At 40.1% G+C, this 22331-nt stretch overlaps 1 protein-coding gene across 1 annotated transcript in view; it reads right to left on the bottom strand.

Moving 5' to 3' along the window:
* Positions 1-1819: 1819 nt before the first annotated feature.
* Positions 1820-22331, bottom strand: part of NUP98 (nucleoporin 98) — a 113811-nt gene continuing 93299 nt past the window's right edge. The window contains exons 22-29 of the mRNA XM_008074057.1: positions 21614-21770; positions 18514-18943; positions 16649-16878; positions 14375-14641; positions 7423-7580; positions 6185-6328; positions 5254-5396; positions 1820-2061 (exon numbers count right to left, since the gene is read on the bottom strand). Of these exons, the coding sequence (XP_008072248.1) occupies positions 1836-2061; positions 5254-5396; positions 6185-6328; positions 7423-7580; positions 14375-14641; positions 16649-16878; positions 18514-18943; positions 21614-21770 (1755 nt within the window). The 3' untranslated portion in view covers positions 1820-1835. The remainder of the gene's footprint in view (positions 2062-5253; positions 5397-6184; positions 6329-7422; positions 7581-14374; positions 14642-16648; positions 16879-18513; positions 18944-21613; positions 21771-22331) is intronic.

Here is a 22331-nt window from a genome sequence, read left to right as displayed (position 1 = left end):
GACCAACAGGAATTTTCAGCTTTTATTGCAGTTATCTTAAAGTGGGAGGAAGAAAATGAGACTGCATTGTCTACCCAAATAGAAAAACACCAGGTGGAAGACGTCAAACAAATTGCTACTGCACAAATATATCACTGAACCTGCAATGCATGTCAGTGACTGTTTCACATGTTAGAAAAATATATGATATGAAATTTTCATTTTTAAAAATCATAAATAAGTTCCTCAATGCCCCAAATTCCATTCTAAGCCAAATATCATTACAATAAAATAGCTGGTTCTCTATTTAACATGGAGTGATTCATTGTCACTATTTCATTAAAAAAGTGGAGTCAAATTGCTGATAAGTGATCCCCGTGATATCTCCGAGTCCAAAGGGTTTTAGTTTCACAATCACCTTTGAATAGGACATAATGTTATGATTTTACAGATAAAAACGTGGAGAATTAAAGAGTATCTTTACACAAAGTCAAAAGCTTTACCCTGGGTCAAAGTGAGTATATGATGGGTCCAGAATTGAGACCCAACTTCCCTCCATACCATACACATGACCGCACAGCATAATGATTAAAAACATAGATTCTGGTATGTGAGTTGGAAACCTCATTTTGCCATTTACTAGTTGTGTGACTTCCAGCAAAAAAGTTACTTAATCTCTCATATCTTAGTTACTCATCTGAAAAATAGAGGAGATTCTAAGAGTGTCTATTTCATACGTCATTATAGGCATAAAACAGCTAATATCTAGAAAGTACTTAGAGTTATAAACATGTGTAAAAGCACTTATAATAAAACAGTATACAAATGTTCACGTTTGTCTTTACTATAATACAATATTGATAACATTAACAAAAAATCTCCCACCTTATAGTGAAAAGGCATTGCCCTAGTTTTTTTCAGGGCAGAGAACCAAAACACATGTACCTTAACAAGGTTGTGTTCTAAATACAATACTATCAAACTTAAGGGGTAGCAAGGGATAGTCAGAGAAAAAGAAAGCCAATAGACAGAATAAGCAAGGACTCTCCTGCCAGCACATTACGTCACTGCCATGGGTCCATTGAGGCAACTCAGCCAGCACTACTTCTGCCTAATTCCTAAACACGTCTCAGAATCTATGACTACTAATGCTGTTGCCCCATCTGAGAATGCCCTCCCATTTCCACTTTGTTATTTTCTATTCCAATTTTACAGGTTCTGACTCTTTTTTTTTTTTTTTTTTTGAGCTGGAGTCTCACTCCGATGCCCAGACTGGAGTGCAGTGGCACACTCACAGCCACCCCAGCATCAACCTGCTGGGCTCTGGCGGTACTTCTGCTTCAGCTATCAAGTAGCCGGAACTACAGGCGTGCGCTACCATGCTCGGCTAATTTTTGATTTATTGTAGAGACGAGGTCTTGCCAAGTTGCCCAGGCTGGTCTCGAACCTGCAGACAAAGGTAATCCACTCGCCTCAGCCTTCCAAAGTGCTGGGATTACAGGCTGAGCCACAGAGCCTGGCCAGTTCTGTCTTGTCTCTAGAACAACCTTCTCTGATCACTGCAGTTCATAGAGATCGCTTTCCCTTCTCAGAATGAGAGGCCTTGTGAAAAATCTAATTTAGCACTTAATCAATGGCAGTCTCAGTTTTAACTGGCTCACATCATTACAGTCAATAAAGTCTGGGCTGAGACTTTAACTGTCTTTTATCAGACAGGTTTATCAGAACTGTCTTGAGACGTGTGAATCTAACATACATTCTAAACAATTATTTGCTAACTTGAACTTGAAGAGACTGTGATTCCTTTGAAATTGAACTGTAGTGCTAAATACCCAGTGGATTCAACAGCTTCTCACTCACCTTGAGTTGTTAATATGCAGGAGGACAAAGATGGCCCACTCCCAGAGCCCTTCGCTTTCCAGTTGGCCAGCATAACTGGCCTGTAGCACACCTTCACACTGCTCTGAGAGATGGGTGTAGTTAAGAGCCCTCAGCACTTCCCATAAGTGCCAGCTCAGGCGGTAATCCAAGGGATCTGCTGTTATGCTTCGAGGCTCCAGCAGCTGGTTGAGATCATAATGTCTGCAGGGAAGAATGTGTTGAGAGTTACCACATCAAGCCAGCAGCATTTAATAGGTCAATCGTTCAGGTTATATTTCAGAAAACAATAAAAGACCCAAGGGCAGAAGCATTTTAGACCTTCACTCCATGAGACCATGTTGTATCATTCTACCTCTAGGTTCAGCCAGACTTTAGAGCTTATAAAGAAACAAGCCTCTGCTGAGGCTGTATAGTATCACAGGTTTGCTGGTACTAGTTTGGCATATATATAATATTTTACAATCCTGATACAGGGAGTCTCCACAATTCTCACCCCTTCATTCCTTCATTATAGGGTTTATTACTTTTCTTAACCATGTAAAAAACAAAGTCACCTTGGTATCTTTCAGATTGTTCTATTATCTGAAGTTGTTGGGTGCTAATTTTCCTATTTATTTCAACAGCTAACTAGTCTTCAAAATAATTTCCTTGTATGGCTAGTAATTTTTACCTTTGATTTCATTATTCTTTATACAGAAATCTAGGTGTCCTGTTTTTTTAAAACACTATTTGGAGATAATGTCTTAAGTAGGTATTATTATTATTATTATTATTTGAGTCAGGGCTTCTCTCTCTATCACCCAGGCTGGAGTGCAGGGGCAGGATTGTAATGATCACAACTCATGGCAGCCTTGACCTCCTGGGCTCAGGTGATCCTTCCACCTTAGAATCCTGAGTAGCTGGGATTACAGGATTACAGGTGTGGGCTACCACACCTAGTTAAATTAAAAAAATTTTTTTGTAGAGATGAGGTTTACATGTTGCTCAGGCTGGTCTCGAACTCCTGGGCTTAAGCAATCTGCCTGCCTCGGCATCCCAAAGTGCTGGAATTACAACCATGAGCCACTGGCCACTATGCCTGGTCAAATATTATGAATTGTAGATTTGATGTCTAAGAAATCTTTCCCTAACTCACAGTTGCAAAAATAATCAGCTATGTTTTTTCTAGGTTTGTGGTTAAGTTTGACACTGATTATGGTTTATGATCCAATTTGGGATGGATAAACAGTAAGAGATAACCAATAAACCAAGAGCTGGTTCTTTGAAAAGGCAAATACAATTGCTAAACCCTCAGTAGATTAATGAAGAAAAGAAAACAAGACACAGGGCTGGGCTTGGTGGCTCAGCCTGTAATCTCACGCTTTGGGAGGCCGAGGTGAGTGAATTGCCTGAGCCCACGGGTTCGAGACCCACCTGGGCAACATGGCAAGACTTCATCTCTACAATTAAAAAAAAAAAAATCAGCCGGGCATGGTAGCGCGCACCTGTAGTTCCAGCTACTTGGAAGACGGAGGTGGAAGGATCGCCGGAGCCCAGCAGGTTGAGGCTGCGGTGACCACTGCACTCCAAACTGGGTGACAGAGTGAGACTCCAACTCAAAAAAAAAAAAAAGAAAAAGAAAAAGAAAAAAGAAAACAAGACACAAATTACCAATATCAGGAAGGAAAGAGACATTGCTATAGATCCTACAGATATTTTTTAAAAGGATAACAGAATAATATTATGAGTAACTTTATGCCAATAAATTGGGTGACTTTAGGGAAACAAATTCCTTAAAAAAAAAATAAATCACACTTGTGAATAAACACAAAACCTCAAGAGCCCTATATCTATTAAGCAAATTACGTAGTGTAAAAACATTAATAAACTGATCTCAAGCTGGGCTCGCTGGCTCAGCTTGTAATCCCGAGGCTTGGGAGGCTGAGGTGAGTGGATTGCCTGAGCCCACGGGTGCGAGACCCGCCTGGGCAACTTGGTGAGACCTCATCTCTACAATAAATTAAAAAATTAACCGGGCGTGGTAGCACGCACCTGTAGTTCCAGCTACTTGGAAGGCTGAGGTGGAAGGATCACCGGAGCCCAGCAGGTTGAGGCTGTGGTGGCTGGGAGTGGCCACTGCACTCCAGTCTGGGCGACAGAGTGCGACTCCAGCTCAAAAAACAAAACAAAACAAAAAAACAACCACCAACAACAAAAAAACTGGATCTCAAAAAATGTAAACCGTCATATGTACTTTTTAAGAAAAAGAAAAAACAAGCTCTCATGCTTGAAAAAAAATTAGCCAGGCATGGTGTGTACCTGTAGTCCCAGCTAGTAGGAAGGCTGAGGCAGAAGAATTGCCTGAGCCCAGCAGGTGAGGCTGCAATAGCTGTGACTGTGCCACCGCACACCAGCCTGGGTGACAGAGTGGGGGGAAAAAAAGAAATTAAACACACACACACAAATAAATAAAATAAATAAATTTCTAGAAGAGCAAAACTAATGTATAGTAACAAAAAGCCAGTCAATAGGTATCTGAAGACTGACTGCAAATGGTCACAAGGAAGTTTTTAGGGGATAATGAAAATATTATCTTGGTTATGATGGTAGTTGCAATGTGATAGTTATGATAAAATTTGTCAAACTGTACTTTGTGTAAACTATATGTCCTTAAAGTTGATAAAAATAATTTTTAGGCTGGCTCACACCTATAATCCCAGCACTTTGGGAGGCTGAGGTGAGATGACTGCTTGAGCTCACAGGTTCGAGACCAGTCTGGGCACCATGGCAAGACCTTATCTCTACAATGAATCAAGAAAAATTAGCCAGGCATGGTGGCACATGCCTGTGCCTCCTTCCAGCTACTTGGAAGGCTGAGGTGGATGGATCACCTGAGCCAAGCAGGTCAGGGCTGCGGTGGCCCGTGAGAGTACCACTGTACTCCAGCCTGGGTGACAGAGTGAGACTGACTTAAAAAACAGATTCCAGCCAAGTCAGTGGCTCCTGCCTGTAATGCCAGCACTTTGGGAGGCCAAGGCAGAAGGACTGAGTCTAGGAGTACCAGACTAGCCTAGGCACAAAACAAGACCTCGTCTCTATAAAAATTAATAGTAATAATAATAATAATAACTTTTACACTGCTAACTCTAGTTCTAATAAATATTGGCTTCTAATGAAACTTTAATTTCCATTCGCTCACTATAAGTTATATCTGGCAATTTATACAGACTTACAGCAATTTGGGGACATAAAAAAGGGAAAGAGTTCAGAAAAGGAATCTCTAAGGCTCACAAGTCCATGAATATGGGCTTCCAGGTCCCCAGGAACCTTCTGGACGTCTTGTTAAGGGGGAATCAGGAATCTATAAGGCTCATGGAGCACTTAAGTGACCATAATTGCCTGGCTCTGGTTTACCTGTCACTGTAGAGTTTTAAAAGGTGATAGCAGACATCTCGAAGTGGTCTCTTTGAGTCTTGCTTCTCTTCTACCTCATAGCCAAAGCCCTCCAAGTATGGAGGAAGTGGGGGACAGGCATATACATCACGCTGAGAGGAACACTGAAGGGAAAAATGTTATAAAACAATTTATTAGCAGCTAGTATGATTTTCTAGATGCCATCATGTCTCAAATACGTAGACACCTGCATTAAGAATGAAGAGCCAACCCAAAAGAATCTATCAGAGATTTTAAAATTTTTTCTGGTCAGTGACATATCTCACTTGTCTTCAATGGACCAGTAAAGACACCAAGTAGTTCTCACTAAACCCCCATACTTTTCTTGGCATAATTCTTTACGTATTCAGTTTCCTTAGTGTTCTCTTTCTCCTGAAAGATAATTCTGAAAAATGGTATAAAAGACAAATATAAATACTAAGAAGAAAATTCAAGAATTGATACTATCAAAAACAATAATAATATTTTAACCTCAAAACTGTCAAAGAGTATGAAATATATTTTGAAGCAAATTTCAGAACTGCTAAGCTGGGACTAAACCAAACCTGAGGTCAGGCTGTGTATCAGGGGATTCACAAAGAAACAAGACAGCATTAGAGATTAAGGAAAACCCTTTGATTTAGAGGCAGGAAAATAGCAGTGAGAAAGTCAACTGTGGAAACTCATTATATTAAATAAAATAAAAGCAGACATTTGATGAAGCAGTCTTATCCAGAGGCTAGTTTCCAACCAGATTTCCTGGGTTCATTTCAATTTCATAGTACTGCCAAAAACAGCAGTTAGTAAAAAGTATTATAAAACATGATCTGATGGTTATTTTTCTCTACCAGACTTCTCAAGCAAAAACCTACACCCACCAGGATTCTTGCTTGGCTTTACTGGTCACGTATACCTGAAATGCATCTTCATACATGCTGAGTGCCCTACAAATGGAGGCTGTTGGTGGAAGCATATACCACAGATGAATAGCCAAGGAGCGTTTCCAATCCAGCTGGGAGCACACATTGATTTCCTTATACGAAGAGAGCTGCCACACCTGCAGGAGACAAAGTCATCACCGTGGCTATATTTCACCTTATTATTGCCTGTGTCTGCAAGTTATTCACTTGTTCAAGTAATATTTTAAATGATCTAGATGCCAGCATCAACAATTCAGATATCATAGTTCCTTGGTGGCAGGTGAGAGGGTGGATTAAATAAATAAACCATCAATAAATACTATGAGAAGAGACAAGAACCACTGAGAACAGAAAGGAGGTCTTCTCACTATCTATAGTTATCAACTTACAAAACTTTAGAATGAGCATAAATTCTCATTTCTGCAAATTGACCTTAAGAAGGTAATCAAAGAGGTAGACCATGTTAGAGAACTGGCTTAAGATAATTATGGTTCATCATTCATAAAATGGAATAGAAGTGGTTATAAAGAAGAATGATGTTTCATGACATAGTAAAATGTTCATACACAGTAGTTAAAAAAAACTGTGTAACTGTTATGTATAATTGATTGTACTTGTATATATAAACCAGCAAACAGAAACACATGTTGATGGAGACATAAAATACATATGGAAAGAGAGATGGAATATTTATATTGTTTACTGATAGGATATGGAATATGGTAAATTTTAACTTCAATTTCCATATAACTAAATTTTAAAAATATAGCTGGGCTCAGAGGCTTAGCCTGCAACCCCAGCACTTTGGGAGGCAGAGGCGAGTGGATTGCCTAAGCCCATGAGTTTGAGACCAGTCCTGGTGACTTGGCAAGACCTCATCTCTACAATGCATAAAAAATTAGTGGGGCATGGTAGCGTGTGCCTGTAGTTCCAACTACTTGGAAGGCTGAGGTGAAAGGATCACTGGAGCCCAGAGGTCGACGCTAGGGTGGCCATGAGTGTGCCACTGCACTCCAGCCTGGGCAACAGAGTGAGACTCCAACTCAAAAAAATAAAATAAAATAAATATTATGCAAGCCTGCCTTTATAATTTGAAATATTTCCACTGAATATTAAAAACAAATTGACTAGTTATTTGTAATTGTGTGCAGTTCACAAATACAGCTCGTTGCCTCAACCTTAAAAATCTTTGAGTTTATAAGAAAACTGATGTGAGGTAAAAAGATGATACCGGTTTTCCAGCCAACAGGGCAAAGATGCGCAGTCTCTCTTCCTGGATGAAGAAGTCAGCCTGGAGCTGATGCCAATCTACTAGCTGCATAGTGAGGAGCTCCCGGACAGACTGGCTACCCACAAGCTGAGATAAAAGAAGGGCAAGACGATGATCACCTATAAGAGAAACAGAGTTTATTTATAAAAACCAGTATATTTATTCTTACATGTTTAAACTGAAGTCATCTTTGAACTACTCTCCGTTTGATGCAATATACTTATTGAGACACTTTGGCCACTGCTCAAAATGGTTTTGAACTTGCCAATTTTGATGACTTTTAATGCTTCTGCTGTTTTCTGTTTCACCTCTTCCACATCAGTGGTGATACAGCTGGTATAGAGGACTAGCTGGGTACCTAGGCTAACTGTTGGACTAAAGAACTGGAATGTACACTCAGAACAGAACTCAACCATATGTAGGAGATTTACTGTATAAGCTAAATTACATATAGACTATATAGTAAATAGCGATCAATAACAGATCTATTACTATTCTGTGATCCTAAGCAAGACCTTCATCTATAAAATGAAGGAAAACATCATTTGATTCAAAAGTTTGTAGTGAAAACTGAGATGATATAATTGAAAACATGTCCAACTAGAATGCACTATTAATAATACGGAGAAATGAGAAACTTGAACTTAAAGAAAAACACTTATATGCATAACATAAATAGAACGGATGAGTCTTTCACTTTTATAGGTCCAATGATCTCTCTCAAAATTTTTTTAAGTACAGAGGACTGGGGCAATAAAAATACTCAAATTAATCAAGATATGAGGGACTAGAAATTCCAATTTATGAAAATTTCTAGTTATAAGTTATGATAAAAAAAAGTCTTTGTTTTAGCACATAGCACAAAACTCCTAAAAGTCAAGAGTCCTTTTTTTCTCTTGTTTCTGACTTTCATGACTATACAAAGTACACCCTGCCAGAAGCTAAAGTCCACATCTCAAAGGGATTCCCCCACAAACTAGAGTGGCCTGGAGAAAAGAAATTATGCATCAGGAATACATCTGGAAATGTGTTACTTGGCCAGGTTGTCTTCTTAATTGCATATGGGTAACCAAAGCATGACTGGACCATGATTTACATAGTAAATGTTGCTGCCCACTTGACACAAGCTGCTAGAGTCTAGGTAAGAATAAAGGAAAAAGGGAAAGATTGAGTGTCAACAGAACCCAAAAGAAAATGTTTATGGCCAAAACATCAATCATTCAGTAAGAATCTCTCTCTTTGGCCAGGCGTGGTGGCTCAGGCCTGTAGTCCCAGCACTTTGAGGAGCTGAGGCAGGAAGTCTGATTGAACACAGGAGTTTGAGACCGACATACAGAGACCTCATCTCTACCAAAAAAAAAAAAAAAAAATCAAAATTAGCCAGGTGTGGTAGTGTGCATGAATAGTTTCAGCTACTTGGGAAGCTGAGGCGGGAGGATCACTTGAGAGCTGGAGTTTGAGGCTGCAGTGAGCCAAGACTGTGCCACTGATTCCAGTCTGGGTGACAGAGAGAGACTTCAACTCAAAAAACCCAAAAAGTTTTCTTTGTTCTGATCACATAGTCAACCAATTGGCTTCTGTCAATTCTTTTTTTTTTTTTTGAGTTGGAGTCTCACTCTGTCACCCAGACTGGAGTGCGGGGGCCACTCCTGGCCACCGCAGCCTCGACCTGCTGGGCTCCGGCGATCCTTCCGCCTCAGCCTTCCGAGTAGCCGGAATTACAGGTGCATGCTACCACGCCCGGCTAATTTTTTGATTTATTGTAGAGATGAGGTCTCGCCTGCCCAGGCGGGTCTCGAACCCACGGGCTCAGGCAATCCGCTCACCTCAGCCTCCCAAAGGCGTGGGATTACAGGCTGAGCCACCAAGCCCGGCTGGCTTCTGTCAATTCTTGACTTCCCATAGGGACTTTCCCATTGAAAAGAAAAAATGCAAAATAAGAGCAATTGGCACAATTCTGAGGTACTTCCCTCAAGTATATTTTTGTGTGTGATATGAGGTAAGGATTTAAACTCATCTTTTTCTGCTTGTCAGTATACAACTATCTCAGCATTGTTTATTGAAAAGTCTATCCTCTATTTTTTATAGAGACAAGGTCTCTATTTTCTAAACTGGAACTTGTAGGTTCCAGTGATCCTACCACCTCAGCCTCCTGAGTAGCTAAGACTACAGATGGACATCATCATGTCCAGCTAGTTTTTAAAAAAAATTTTGTAGAAATGAGGTCTTGCTATGTTGTCCAGGTTGGTCTTGAATTCTGTGGCCTCAAGAGATCCTTCTGCCTTGGCCTCCCAAAGTGCTGGGATGACAGACATGAGCCATCACACCTGGTCAATGCATCAGAGTGAAATGTAAAGGCTGAGGCTCCCTTTCCACACTTTGCTGGCAACTCTGTAAAAAATAAAGAAATTGAGTGACTATAAATGAAAGGGTTTTATGTTTGGATTCTGTTCCACTGGCCCTTATCTAATCTTATTGTCTTGATTGTTATTGTTTTATATAAGTTTTGAAATCAGAAAGTATTGATTACTCCAAATTAACATCTTCTTTTTTTTTTTTTTGGGTCATTTTCACTCTGTCGTCCAGGCTGGAGTGCAGTGGCATGTTCACGGTCACTGCAGCCTTGACTTGCTGGGCTCAGGCTATGCTTCTGACTCAGCCTTCCAGGTAGTTGCAACTATAGGCGTGCCACCATACCCGGCTAATTTTTCTTGATTTATTGTAGAGATGAGGTCTCACCAAGTTGCCCAGGCTGGTCTTGAACTCCGGGGCTCAGACAATCCATTCACCTTGGCCTCCCAAAGTGCTGGGAATACAGGTGTAAGCCTCTGCACGCAGCCTTTTTTTTTGAGTAGGAGTCCCACTCTGCCGCCAAGGCTGGAGGGCAGTGGCAAGCTCACAGCCACCTCAGCCTCAATCTGCTGGACTCAGGCAATCTTTCCGCTGTAGTCTTCTAAGTAGCTGGAACTACAGGCATGTACCACCATGCCCAGTTGGTTTTTTTATTTATCATGGAGATGAGGTCTTGCCAAGTTGCCCAGGCTGGTCTTGAACCCCTGGGCTCAGGCAATCTTCTTGCCTCCACCTCTCAAAGTGTTGGGATTACAGGCGTTGAGCCACCACGCCAGGTGTCATTTTCAAATAAGGCTCTTTACATTTCCAAAAAAGGATCAGTTTTCAATTTCTATAAAAACACCTGCTAGAAATTTTTAATTAATTTGGGGAGAACAGACATCTTAACAATACTGAGGTTTTCAATCAATCAATATTTCTCAACTATGGTTTTTGTTTTCCAAGGAAAATTTGGCAGTGTCTGGGAATATTTTTGGTTCTTAAAAAAGAAGGCAAGAGCCGGGCTCGGTGGCTCAGCCTGTAATCCCGCGCCTTTGGGAGGCTGAGGTGAGTGGATTGCCTGAGCCCGCGGGTTTGAGACCCGCCTGCGCAGCAAGACCTCATCTCTACAATAAATCAAAAAATCAGCCGGGTGTGGTAGCACATGCCTGTAATTCCGGCTACTCGGAAGGCCGAGGTGGAAGGATCGCCGGAGCCCAGCAGGTCAAGGCTGCGGTGGCTGGGAGCGGCCACTGCACTCCAGTCTGGGCGATGGAGTGAGACTCCAACTCAAAAAAAAAAAAAAAAAAAAAAAAAAAGGCAAGAATATCAATGCTGCTAAACATCCTACAACACACAGGATAATCCTCACAACAAATAATTATTATCCCAAAATGCCAATATTGCTCAGGCTGAAACATATTTCATGAGCCTGGAAGGTCTCGTGTATTTAGATATTTATTTTCCCAGCAAAGCTTGTGGTTTCCAGAATACAGATTCTGATATTGTTGTGAGTGGAACTGTTTTTTAAAATTTCATTTGCTGGATAGTTTGTTGCTAATACATAAAAACACAACTGAATTTTGTAAATTGTGAGATCATGAGTCCAAAAACCTTGTTGAACTAATCTGTTAGTCTCATCTTTTTTGTGGATTCCGTAGGATTACCTACATATAGAATCAGGCCATCTATGAATAAAGACAGTTCCAGTTCTTTTCCTTTAATATGTATTACGTGGAAATCATTCAGACTCTTATTATTAAGTATGATGTTGGCTATAGATTTTGTTTTTCTTTTTTTGAATTGGAGTCTCACTCTGTCGCCCAGACTGGAGTACAGTGGCCGCTCCCGGCCACCGAAGCCTCGACTCGCTGGGCTCCGGTGATCCTTACGCCTCAGCCTTCGAAGTAGCTGGAACTACAAGCGCGTGCTACCATGCCCGGCTGATTTTTGATTTATTGTAGAGATGAGGTCTCGCCAAGTTGCCCAGGTGGGTCTTGAACCCGTGGGCTCAGGCAATCCACTCACCTCAGCCTCCCAAGGCACAGGATTACAGGCTGAGCCACTGAACCCAGCTGGCTGTAGATTTTTTATAGTTATGCTTTGATATCAGGGTAATAATGGTATCATAGAGTGAGCTGAAAAGTGTTCCTATCTCTATAATTCTGGGAGAGTTTGTAGAAGATTGGCAAATTTTCTTTAAATTTATAACACTAACCAGTGAAGAAATTTTGGGCTGAGCGAAGATCTTTTCAAAGAACTTATGGTTTTATTGATTTACTTTTTTTTTTTTTGAGACAGGGTCTCACTCTACCCCAGCTAGAACACAGTGGCATGATCAAAAGCTCAACACAGCCTCGAACTCCTGGGCTCAGGCAACAGCCTCCTCAGAAGTTGAAACTATAGGCATGCGCAACCATGCCTGGCTTTTTTATAGAGGCGAGGCCTCACTATGTTGCTCAGGCTGGGCTCAAACTCTTGGGCTTAAGGGATTCTCCTGCCTAGGTCTCTCAAAATGCTGGGATTACAGGTGTCAGCTACTATGCTCAGTTTAGTGTTTTTATTTTCATTGATTTCTACTTTAAATCTCCTCCATTATTTCCTCCATTCTGCTACCTTTAGGATTAGTTTTGTTCTTTTTCTAGTTTTTTTTTAGTTGGGGTCTCACTCTGTTGTCCAGGCTGGAGTGCAGTGGCACAATCACAGCTCACCACAGCCTCAACCTCTCGGGCTCAGGTGATCCTTCTGCCTCAGCCTATTGAAAAGCTGAGATTACAGGCTGCACACCACCATCCTTGGTTAATTTCTTTATTTTTATTTTTTGTAGAGACAAGGTCTTTCTGTGTTGCCTAGGCTGGTCTTGAACCCTAGGCTCAAGCAATCTCCCCACCCTGGCCTCCCAAATGCCATGCCTGGCATTTTGTTAGTTTCTTAAAAGTGGATGCTTAGGATATTGATTTGAGGTCTTTCTTCTTAGAGAGATGTCAAGTAAAGTTAGCTGATAGTGTTGTTCATGATTATCTGTCCTGTTGTTCTATTACTATTGAAAGTGGGGCAATAAAGCAAAAGTTTTTAGTAACTTAGGGTCAGAGGAAAAAGGAGAAAAAAAAGTAGTTTATGAATGATTAGATCTAAAGTCTCGACTTCCTTAAGTATTCCTTAAGATCCTTTCCCACTACACATAGATATCCTAGTGAGCATAACATTATCTTTTAAATGACTCACAGTCATTACAAGTTTCTAGAAGATTAATACTGAAGACAAATGAAAGTGCACTGGGCTCAATGTGTAGTGATAGTGGAATGCAACTGGCCATTTATATAGGCTACTAATTCTAGCTTTTCCTATGATTTGTTCCTTATAATCTCAAAGTTGGGCCAACGCCTCCAAAATAAATCCAGTTGATGACTCCAATTAGTTGGTTATAGATGAATTAGATTCCAACAATCAAGGTTTGATCAAAGATCTAATTACATACAGATTAAGCTGAACGATGTCATTCAAAATCCTTTTTTTTTTTGAGTCAGAGTCTCACTCTGTAGCCCAAGCTGGAGTGCAGTGGCACGCTATGCATGGCCACCGTAGCCTGCTGGGCTCAGGTGATCCTTCTGTCTGTCTTCCAAGTAGCTGGAACTACAGACACGTGACACCATGCCTGGCTAATTTTTTAATTTATTGTAGAGATGAGGTCTCGCCAAGTTGCCCAGGCTGGGCTCCAACCCGTGAGCTCAAGCAATCCTCTCACCGTGGCCTCCCAAAGTGCTAGGAATATTGGTGTGCGCCATCGCGCTCAGCCTTATCCTATATTCTTATCAAGATTTGTGTCTAAACAGTTATTAAGCACTTGCTAAATGCCTCATCAGCAAAAGGAGAATTATAAAAAGCACAAATATAAGGGAAGTCCATTTTAAAAAACCAAGTAAGCACTTCAACCCAGAAATTCAATTTCTATATATTCATTTGAATAGAGTAAGTGAATTGATACAGAAGGCATATGTTTTAAGATATTCAGAGTACTCCTAACAGTTAAAAAAAAAAAGGAAAAAAATAGTCTCAATGTCAAAGAAGGAATTTTCTAATATAGCACATTTATACATAAAATAATGTTAAGCATTTGGTAATTATATGTATATTATAGGATCTTTGTAATGTGTTACATGAAATGAACAGAAAACAGTACATAGCAGGATATTATCTTTGAAAAATTTACATGCATATGTTGCACTGTGTGCACATATCTGTATATAATACAAAGGAAACAGTCTAAATACAAATTGTACATTGAAATGTTTGTACTGAGTAGTCACAGGATTTAGGTGATTTTAATTTACTGCTTATCTGTTTTATTACAAATGCATATGTAACATAAAATTGAGATATTTTAATTAAGTAAATTTAATGTTTAAGGCTCTAAAAAGAAGTCTAGAATACATCGTTCCCTATCCTGTAGGAACCAGCAATCTTCCTGGGAAGTCCACATTTAATACCCATAGGTTAGAAGACAAAGGCAAATCTACAATTAAGGGTAGAGGACAGTGAGTAGGAAGTAGGCAGGGGTGCAGAGGAGAACCATATTACCTACCTGACTGCTGGGCCAGAGAGCAGGCCTCACTAATCCTCTTGCCCGTGAGGTAGCTGAAGACAGCCTCCACAGGTCTGTCTTTCTGGCTTAAGGAAACTTCCTCTTCAATCTGAGGTGCAGCAGTCTGGGACAGCCAGCGGGAGAAGGCTCTTCGTCGCTCCAGAGTCTGGATGTAGTCGCTGGGCTCGTCCAACTGGCTGTCAAGCTCCTTCAGGTGGCCCCACAGGGCTTCACATAATGTCCATGTCAGGCTCCAGTGCTTCACAACTAAGGCAAGGACAGAAAAACAATCCTATGACATAAAGTCTAACAATAACTTTAATAACAATAACTTTTTTTTTGGAGAGGGCATCACTCCAACTGTGGCATTAAAAATATGTAAATTAATAAACACTCCAGACAATCACTCAAGTTGATTACACAAATCTATCTCGATCTCACTCAGTTTCATCTTCCTGGTTCCAGAGGTCTACGCAGGGGCCCCCATCCCCTGGGCCACAGACTGGTACTGGTTTGTAGCCTGTTAGGAACTGGACCGCCAGCAGAAGGTGAGTGGTGGGTGAGTGAGTAAAGTTTCATCTGTATTTTCAGACACTTCTCATCGTTCACATTACTGCCTGAGCTCCACTCCTGTCAGATTAGCTGACAGATTCTCATAGGAGCACGAACCTTATTGTGAACTGCACATTCAAGGGATCTAGGCTGTGTGCTCCTTATGGGTATCTAATGCCTGATGATTCCCCCCATCCACTGTCGGTGGAAAAATTGTCTTCCATGAAACTAGACTGATGCCAAAAAGGTAGGGGATCACTGGTCTATGATATAACTGCTTGCTTACTTCATGTTTCTGTGGTACTAACATAACAGATGTAACTCTATGATCCTTTAGACAGGTTCTACTAGCCTAATTATAGTTACTACCATCTCAGATGACAGAGAAAAGTTCCTTTAATTTAATTACACTCTGTAAACAAAATGCTTTAAGAAATGCAAGTGCTCTAAAAATTTATATGGGATTATTCTCTCCTGCTACAGGTATAGCTCAACGTTTATTGAGGCTGACACTGTACAAAGCACTTAAAGAGTAAGCCAACTCTAATTTACACAATCTACCTCTATAATATTTTAAATTCATTTTATAATAGAAGAAACTGAGGTATACAGAGTTAAGTGACTTGCCCAAATCACTTAACACTTGTACACACACACACACACACACACACACACCATAGCTAGGGACTGAATACAAATAACTGTGTCCAACTCCACTCTCTTAACCACTGTGCTATACTGTCCCTCAAGAAACAAAACAAAAAGGAAGCAATGCTTATCACTTTGAGGCACTTACAAGTGTGCATTGGGAAAATAACTTACACATTTGGAAAGAAGAAGAGATGATGAAGCAAACACAAAGAACTGAACATAAACAAGTAATGTGTGGCATAGGACATTCTAAAATCATCTCCAGTTTTTAATAAAGGCGATTTGGAAACATACTAAGTGATTTTTCTGCTGTTTGAAACATTATGTTCCTAAATTAGAAAAACCCTTTATCAAATTGTTGATTCATAAAAACATGGTCACAATACATAAGAAAGCTCATAGTGGGAGAAATCAGGAAGAGAAATTTTTTTTTTTCTGAGTTGGAGTCTCACTCTGTTGCCCAGACTGGAGTGCAGTAGCCGCTCGCGGCCACTGCAGCCTCGACCTGCTGGGCTCCAGCGATCCTTCCGCCTCAGCCTTCCAAGTAGCTGGAACTACAGGCGCGCACTACCACGCCGGCTAATTTTTTGATTTATTGTAGAGATGAGGTCTTGCCAAGTTGCCCAAGGGGGTCTCGAACCCGCGGGCTCGGGCAATCCACTCACCTCAGCCTCCCAAAGCATGGGATTACAGGCTGAGCCACTGAGCCCGGCCAGGAAGAGAAATTGTAACAAAGTTGTTGGGAACACCAATGGGACTTGAGCTGGATGTGGAAGAATGGGTAGGATTTAGAAAAGCAAGAAGGAATTTCTCTCACCCTATGTTCTTTGGGTTGGGGAAGAAATGTAATTCATAAATCCAAGCGATTTGACTAGTTACAATTTTTTGAGGAAGGATTTGTAAATTAAAGGGCATAAGAACACAATGACAAAAACACAGTCACAATTTCTTCTCGCTAGGGATTCTGCTAGTTAAACGCAACTACAGAAAAGGACAAGCTCAGGCATTTACCTGATAGAAAACTGTCCTACTCCTGGAACATTAAAGGTAAGAAATACAGTGCATACTCACTTTGTGCTTCCAGTAATTCTTCTGAGACTTCCTTAACCCAATTTGCATAATCATGAATGACAGCATCTCCTGGATTGGGGACAATGAGAGGACACAGCTCATCCACATGGACGGTGCTATGTTTTAATTTGAGCTCCAGAGGTATCTGATATAACTGTAGGTCTTCATCCAGCTTCCTTTGTCTTAAACTGAGTTTTTCTAAATGAACTTTGAATGGGGACTCAGTTAGGCTACAAGAGCAAATGAGGAACAAAACAGAAAAAAAAGATAAGACAGAAGCTAGGATTTTCTTTCCACCAAACCACCGTTTCTTTTTATGATCACAAACAGAATGGAAGACATTTCACTGTGATTTTACAGAAACATTGTTTCCTAATGTCAAACTTCGCTAAACTTATATACTGAGTAAACAAACTATCTGACCCATGCATTTAGAATTCGAAGGCTTCTAAGGCTAGGTTTTAACAAGCATGGAAATCACACAGTCAGACTTAAAACTGGATTTTAGCATGTATCTGAACACTGTGCTATAAAATCAAGGACCAAAAATTATTGTAGGAAACCTGTTTCTCAAATTATATTTAGGTATCAAAAGACATGAGGCTAAGCATATAGATAGTAAAGAAATGACGCTAGGCTGGGCTCGGTGGCTCAGCCTGTAATCTCAGCACTTTGGAAGGCTGAGGTAAGTGGACTGCCTGAGTCTGCAGGCTCGGGACCCACCCGGGCAACTTGGCAAGACCTTGTCTCTACAATAAATCAAAAATTAGCCAGGCATGGGAGCGTGTGCCTGTAGTTACGGCTACTTAGAAGGCTGAGGTGGAAGGACTGTCAGAGCCCAGCAGGGTGAAGCTGAGGTAGCCGGGAGCATGCCACTGCACTCCAGTCTGGGCGAGACAGTGAGACTCCAACTCAAAAAAAAAAAAAAAAAAAAGAAATGACTCTAAATTAAGATGAGCAAATAGTCAACCTGACCTTAATTCAATTTTTAAGATTGATAATAACAACCTCCAAAATACCATGAGATCATGCTTAACCCACAATTAATCACTAAGTTTAGGGTCAATATTCCTAAATATGAGGTTCAAGAGACCTTGTTGTTTTTATTTTTTTTACAGGCCAACTTTAAAAACCAGGATAAGAGGTAATCATCTTTTTCTAATCTATAGTAAAGATGGCATAATTTGTTACAATTATAAAAAGTAAACAAGAAAATGTTACATATTTTGCACAGGACACTGTATACACACTGTTTGGTAACTACCATAAAAATTTATATATAATCTGTAAGGCATATATATTATTATATATATATAAAATGTAGGTACTACTATAATGTAGGTACGTGTACTTGTTAATAGTGGGGATTGTATGGAAACATAAGTATAACTATACAAAACATTACATATATGTATATAGCACGTACATGTAATTATATATGAATTATTCACAGTTCATATACCCACCTGATGACATGTAAAGTACAGGAAATGTGCCTAGTTGAGAATATCATTTATATTTGAAGAAATCACAAATATTTAAGCCAATAATTTTCACAAAAATAACTAATACAGTAAAAAGGCTAAAAACCCAAGGAATGCTGCAGCATTGCTTTGGTTCTGTTACTTTTGCAAATAAAGTTTAACAATTAGGTAAATTATATACTCTTCACAGTTCAATGGTACAAATAGAGTTATATTAACCATTTAGTTTATAATATATAAATATCTTCTATTTAAAGTTGTACTAATAAACTATATATAAAGATCACAACACAGGGTCCCAACCTTGTATCTCCTGTGAATAGTTCTTTTCCTCACTTATCATGTTGCCTTTCTCAAAAAGCATCAAGAAATATAACTCACGATTTAACAGCTACTGGATTGGGCAGGAATCCATATTCCACAGAATCAGTATTCTGATGATTTTCCAGTTCATGAGAGCCATGCAGCTGTTCTCCACTATTAGCAAGAGTCCAGTTGGGGCCCCAACCAACACGAAATGAACGTCCCATAAACAGGGCCATATCCATCAAGAGCTTCCCCTTACCATAGGTGACAGACTTTTCAAGAGGGACTAAGCCTGGATGCCTACGTGTACCCACTATTTTCAACTGAACCTCAGGGGCAGGGCTGGGCACTGTAAACACAGCAGTCAAGGCTGGAGGGACAGACCAAGAGGATGTAGATGGGATATGCATTAAAGATGATGCTCTAGGAGTATGACATTCTTGCACAGAGGCACTTGGTGAAAGAAAAGCTCCACTTGTAAATTTTGATTGTAGTAACCCACCAACTGAAATGGGAGAAAAAAAATATTACAAAATACAGGCTATGTATCTTGAACAACAACAAAAATCAGTAAGGCCAAAATTATTCCAAACTAATTAAATCAAATGCGGTTGACTAGAAGCAAGGTAAGTCAGATTTTGCAGAAATTACTCTTTGAACCAGGAATTCTAATAACGATGATGTCAACAATTAACATCAACAATAAAGACTACCACTATTACTTTTACTTTTAAAAACATTATAATTTATCTGCAGCAGACTGAATAAGCCATTTGTGTATATTACTTTACTCTTCAATAACTTTAAATAATAAGCATTATTATCATCCCTATTTTATAAGTGAAAAAACTGGGTTGAGATAAGTGACTTGTCCAAATCTACAAAGTTAGTTAAGTGACAGGACTGGGAAATAAGCCGAAGTGAATCTGGCACAAAATCTCATGCCCTTGTTACAATCCTAAATGTACCCCCTTCTTAGTCAATATAAAAACATCCATAATCCCAGCACTTTGAGAGGCCGAGGTAAGAGGATTGCCTGAGCCCACGGATTCAAGACCAGCCTGGGCAACTTGGCAAAACGTCATCTCTACAATAAATTAAAAAACTAGCCGGGCATAGTGGCGCATGCCTACAGTTCTAGCTACTTGGAAGACTGAGGTAGAAGGATCACCTGAGCCCAGCAGACCGTGAGTATGCCACTGCACTCCAGCCTGGGTGACAGAGTAAGACTCCAACTCAAATAAATAAGTAAACAAATAAACTCACTGCCAGGCATGATGGCTCACACCTGTAATCCCAGCACTTAGGGAGGCCAAAGCAAGAGGACTACCTAAGCACAGGAGTTCGAGAACAGCCTGGGCAACTTGGCAAGACTCCATCACTATAATAAATCAAAAACTTAGCTGGATTTAGTAGCGTGGGCCTATAGATCCAGTTTTTTGGAAGGTTGAGATGGAAGGATTGCCTAAGCCTAGCAGGTCAAGGCTGCGGCAGCCATGACTGTGCCACTGCACCCCAGCCCGGGTGACAGAGTGGGACTCCAACTCAAAAGCACAACAAAACAAAAAACCCCCTCAAATTGCTATCATGTAATACTCAATGCTAGACTTAAGGAAACAAAAACACACTGAGGCATCTTATGATTGCACATGTGCCTTTCTGAAGGACAGTTCTTATTGTTACTGACTGTTTTTCAATTGTATATAGTTCCTGTCTGAAGTATGGAGTTAGTTATTGATGTATGAGATTTTTATGTAGTACCCATTATGGAAAAGGTTATTAGAAATGTTTAACTGGCCAGGTGGGGTGGCTCACCCCTGCAATCCCAGCATTTTGGGAGGCTGGGGCAGGAGGATCGCTTGAGCCCAGGAGTTCGAAACTAGCCTGGGAAACATGGCAAGAACCCCATTTCTACCAAAAAAATCGTAAAAAAATTAGCTGGGTATTGTGGCATGCACCTCTAGTCCCAGCTACTTTAGAGGCTGAGGTGGGAGGATCACTTGAGCCCAGAAGTCCAAGGCTGTGGTGAAACATGATTATGCCAATGAACTTCAGTCTGAGAAACAGTGAGACCTCGATTTAAAAAAAAAAAAAAGAAAGTTTAACTGATGCCTTGTCAGTTAAAATATTTTAAATATTTTTTTCTTTCTTTCTCCTACTCTGAATAAAAGTCAAAATATTTTTAAAAAGTAAAGTTTATAAGGGCACTCAAAAGAATTAAAAATAAACATTTAGTTCCTAAGGCAACATAAACAAATTTCTCTGGTAGTATTCAAAATATTTTGAATACATCTGTTTAACTACTTTGCTGAAATTAACACACTATCTTCAATTCCACATAGTTAGAAGTCCACTAGAAAAAAAGAAAGTTTTAAAATCAAATATGTAATCATCTTCCAATCATCTTCCTGGGAATTTTAAAAGGTTGAGGAAAAAGTAGAAATTTGATAAATTTTGTACATTATGAAAAGCAACAATAGGTCCTAAAAGCCAATAAGATAGTGTTAGGACTGTACAAAAGGAGTACAGTGCTGGACAACCTGCTGAATTTTCTAAGTAACATGCGATAAATATTAGTAAATCGGAGCTATTAATATCTAACATACATTCATAAGCAAACAAAAATATGACCCTAAACAAAGCACAAATGTTTTTTTTCCCCTCCATACAACTTCTACATCTACAATAAGAGGTAATTATCATTCTTAAAAGCTGGCTATATCTGTTGGGCATGGTGGCTCACACCTGTAATCCTAGCATTTTGGGAGGCTGAGGTGAAGGGATCACTTGAACCCAGGAGTTCAAGACTAGTCTGAGCAACATAGTGAAACCTTATGTCTACAAAATTTTTTTTTTAATTGTAAAAATGAGCCAGGGATGGTGGCATGTACCTGAAGTCCTAGTTACTCAGGAGGCTGCCAGAGGAGAATTGCTTGGGCCCATGAATTCAACGCTAGAATGAGCTATGATTGTGTCACTGCACTCCAGCCTGAGTGACAGAATGAGACCCTGTCTTTAAACAAAACAAAACAAAAATCAGCTACTCCTAACAATTACTTCAAAGAGTGCAATTTCTCTTAGCATCCTATGTCATACGTATGGCTGTGAGGAGGATATTTGCTAGAGAAGTCCACTTGGGTGGCTTTCTTGTAAAACAGCATATTTTATACCGTACCTAATGAACGAGATTTTGATGGGTGCAATGCTGCAATGGGAAGTCTGGGAGAACAAATTTCTTGAGAAGTATCTGCTTTGGAAGGAAGACGACTGAAGCGTTGATCCAGCATCATATCTACATCCTCTTCTTCAGTAAGCAACGAAGCCTTCATGATCTAAAAAGGCAATATCTATAGAATGAATGTGCTCTTCAGAACTGAAAGGCCAGAAAAGAAAAATTCATCTTACAACAGTCAAAAATATCAGTCCTCCTCAAGGCTGACTCCAGAGTTAATATATCATTTGTGACTGAATCTATTATACTGTAAGTGCCTGAAGGGCATAAGTCATATAATATTCTTCTTTGTATTTATAGTCTCACCAGAGTCTGGTTCACAGTTTGCTGATAGAATAGTTTTAAAGTCAAAGATAAGCCAAATACTAAATATAGAACACACCAAAAGGCACTGGTAGAAGGTAGTAAAGATAGAGCTTAAAGAAACCTGTGTCAGCCAGGCTCGGTGGCTCAGCCTATAATCCTGTGCTTTGGGAGGCTGAGGTGAGTGGATTGCCTGAGCCTGCGGGTTCGAAACCCGCCCGGGCAACTTGGCGAGACCTCATCTCTATAATAAATCAAAAAATTAGCCGGATATGGTAGCGCATGCCTGTAGTTCCACCTACTCAGAAGGCTGAGGCGGAAGGATCGCTGGAGCCCAGCAGGCTGAGGCTGCGGTGGC

Source organism: Carlito syrichta, unplaced genomic scaffold (genome assembly GCF_000164805.1).
Source record: "Carlito syrichta isolate Samal-C Ts95f unplaced genomic scaffold, Tarsius_syrichta-2.0.1 Scaffold316283, whole genome shotgun sequence".
In the NCBI taxonomy this organism is placed as follows: domain Eukaryota; kingdom Metazoa; phylum Chordata; class Mammalia; order Primates; family Tarsiidae; genus Carlito; species Carlito syrichta.
The sequence above is the reverse complement of the archived record's forward strand: the minus strand, read 5'-3'. Positions and strand labels throughout refer to the sequence as shown.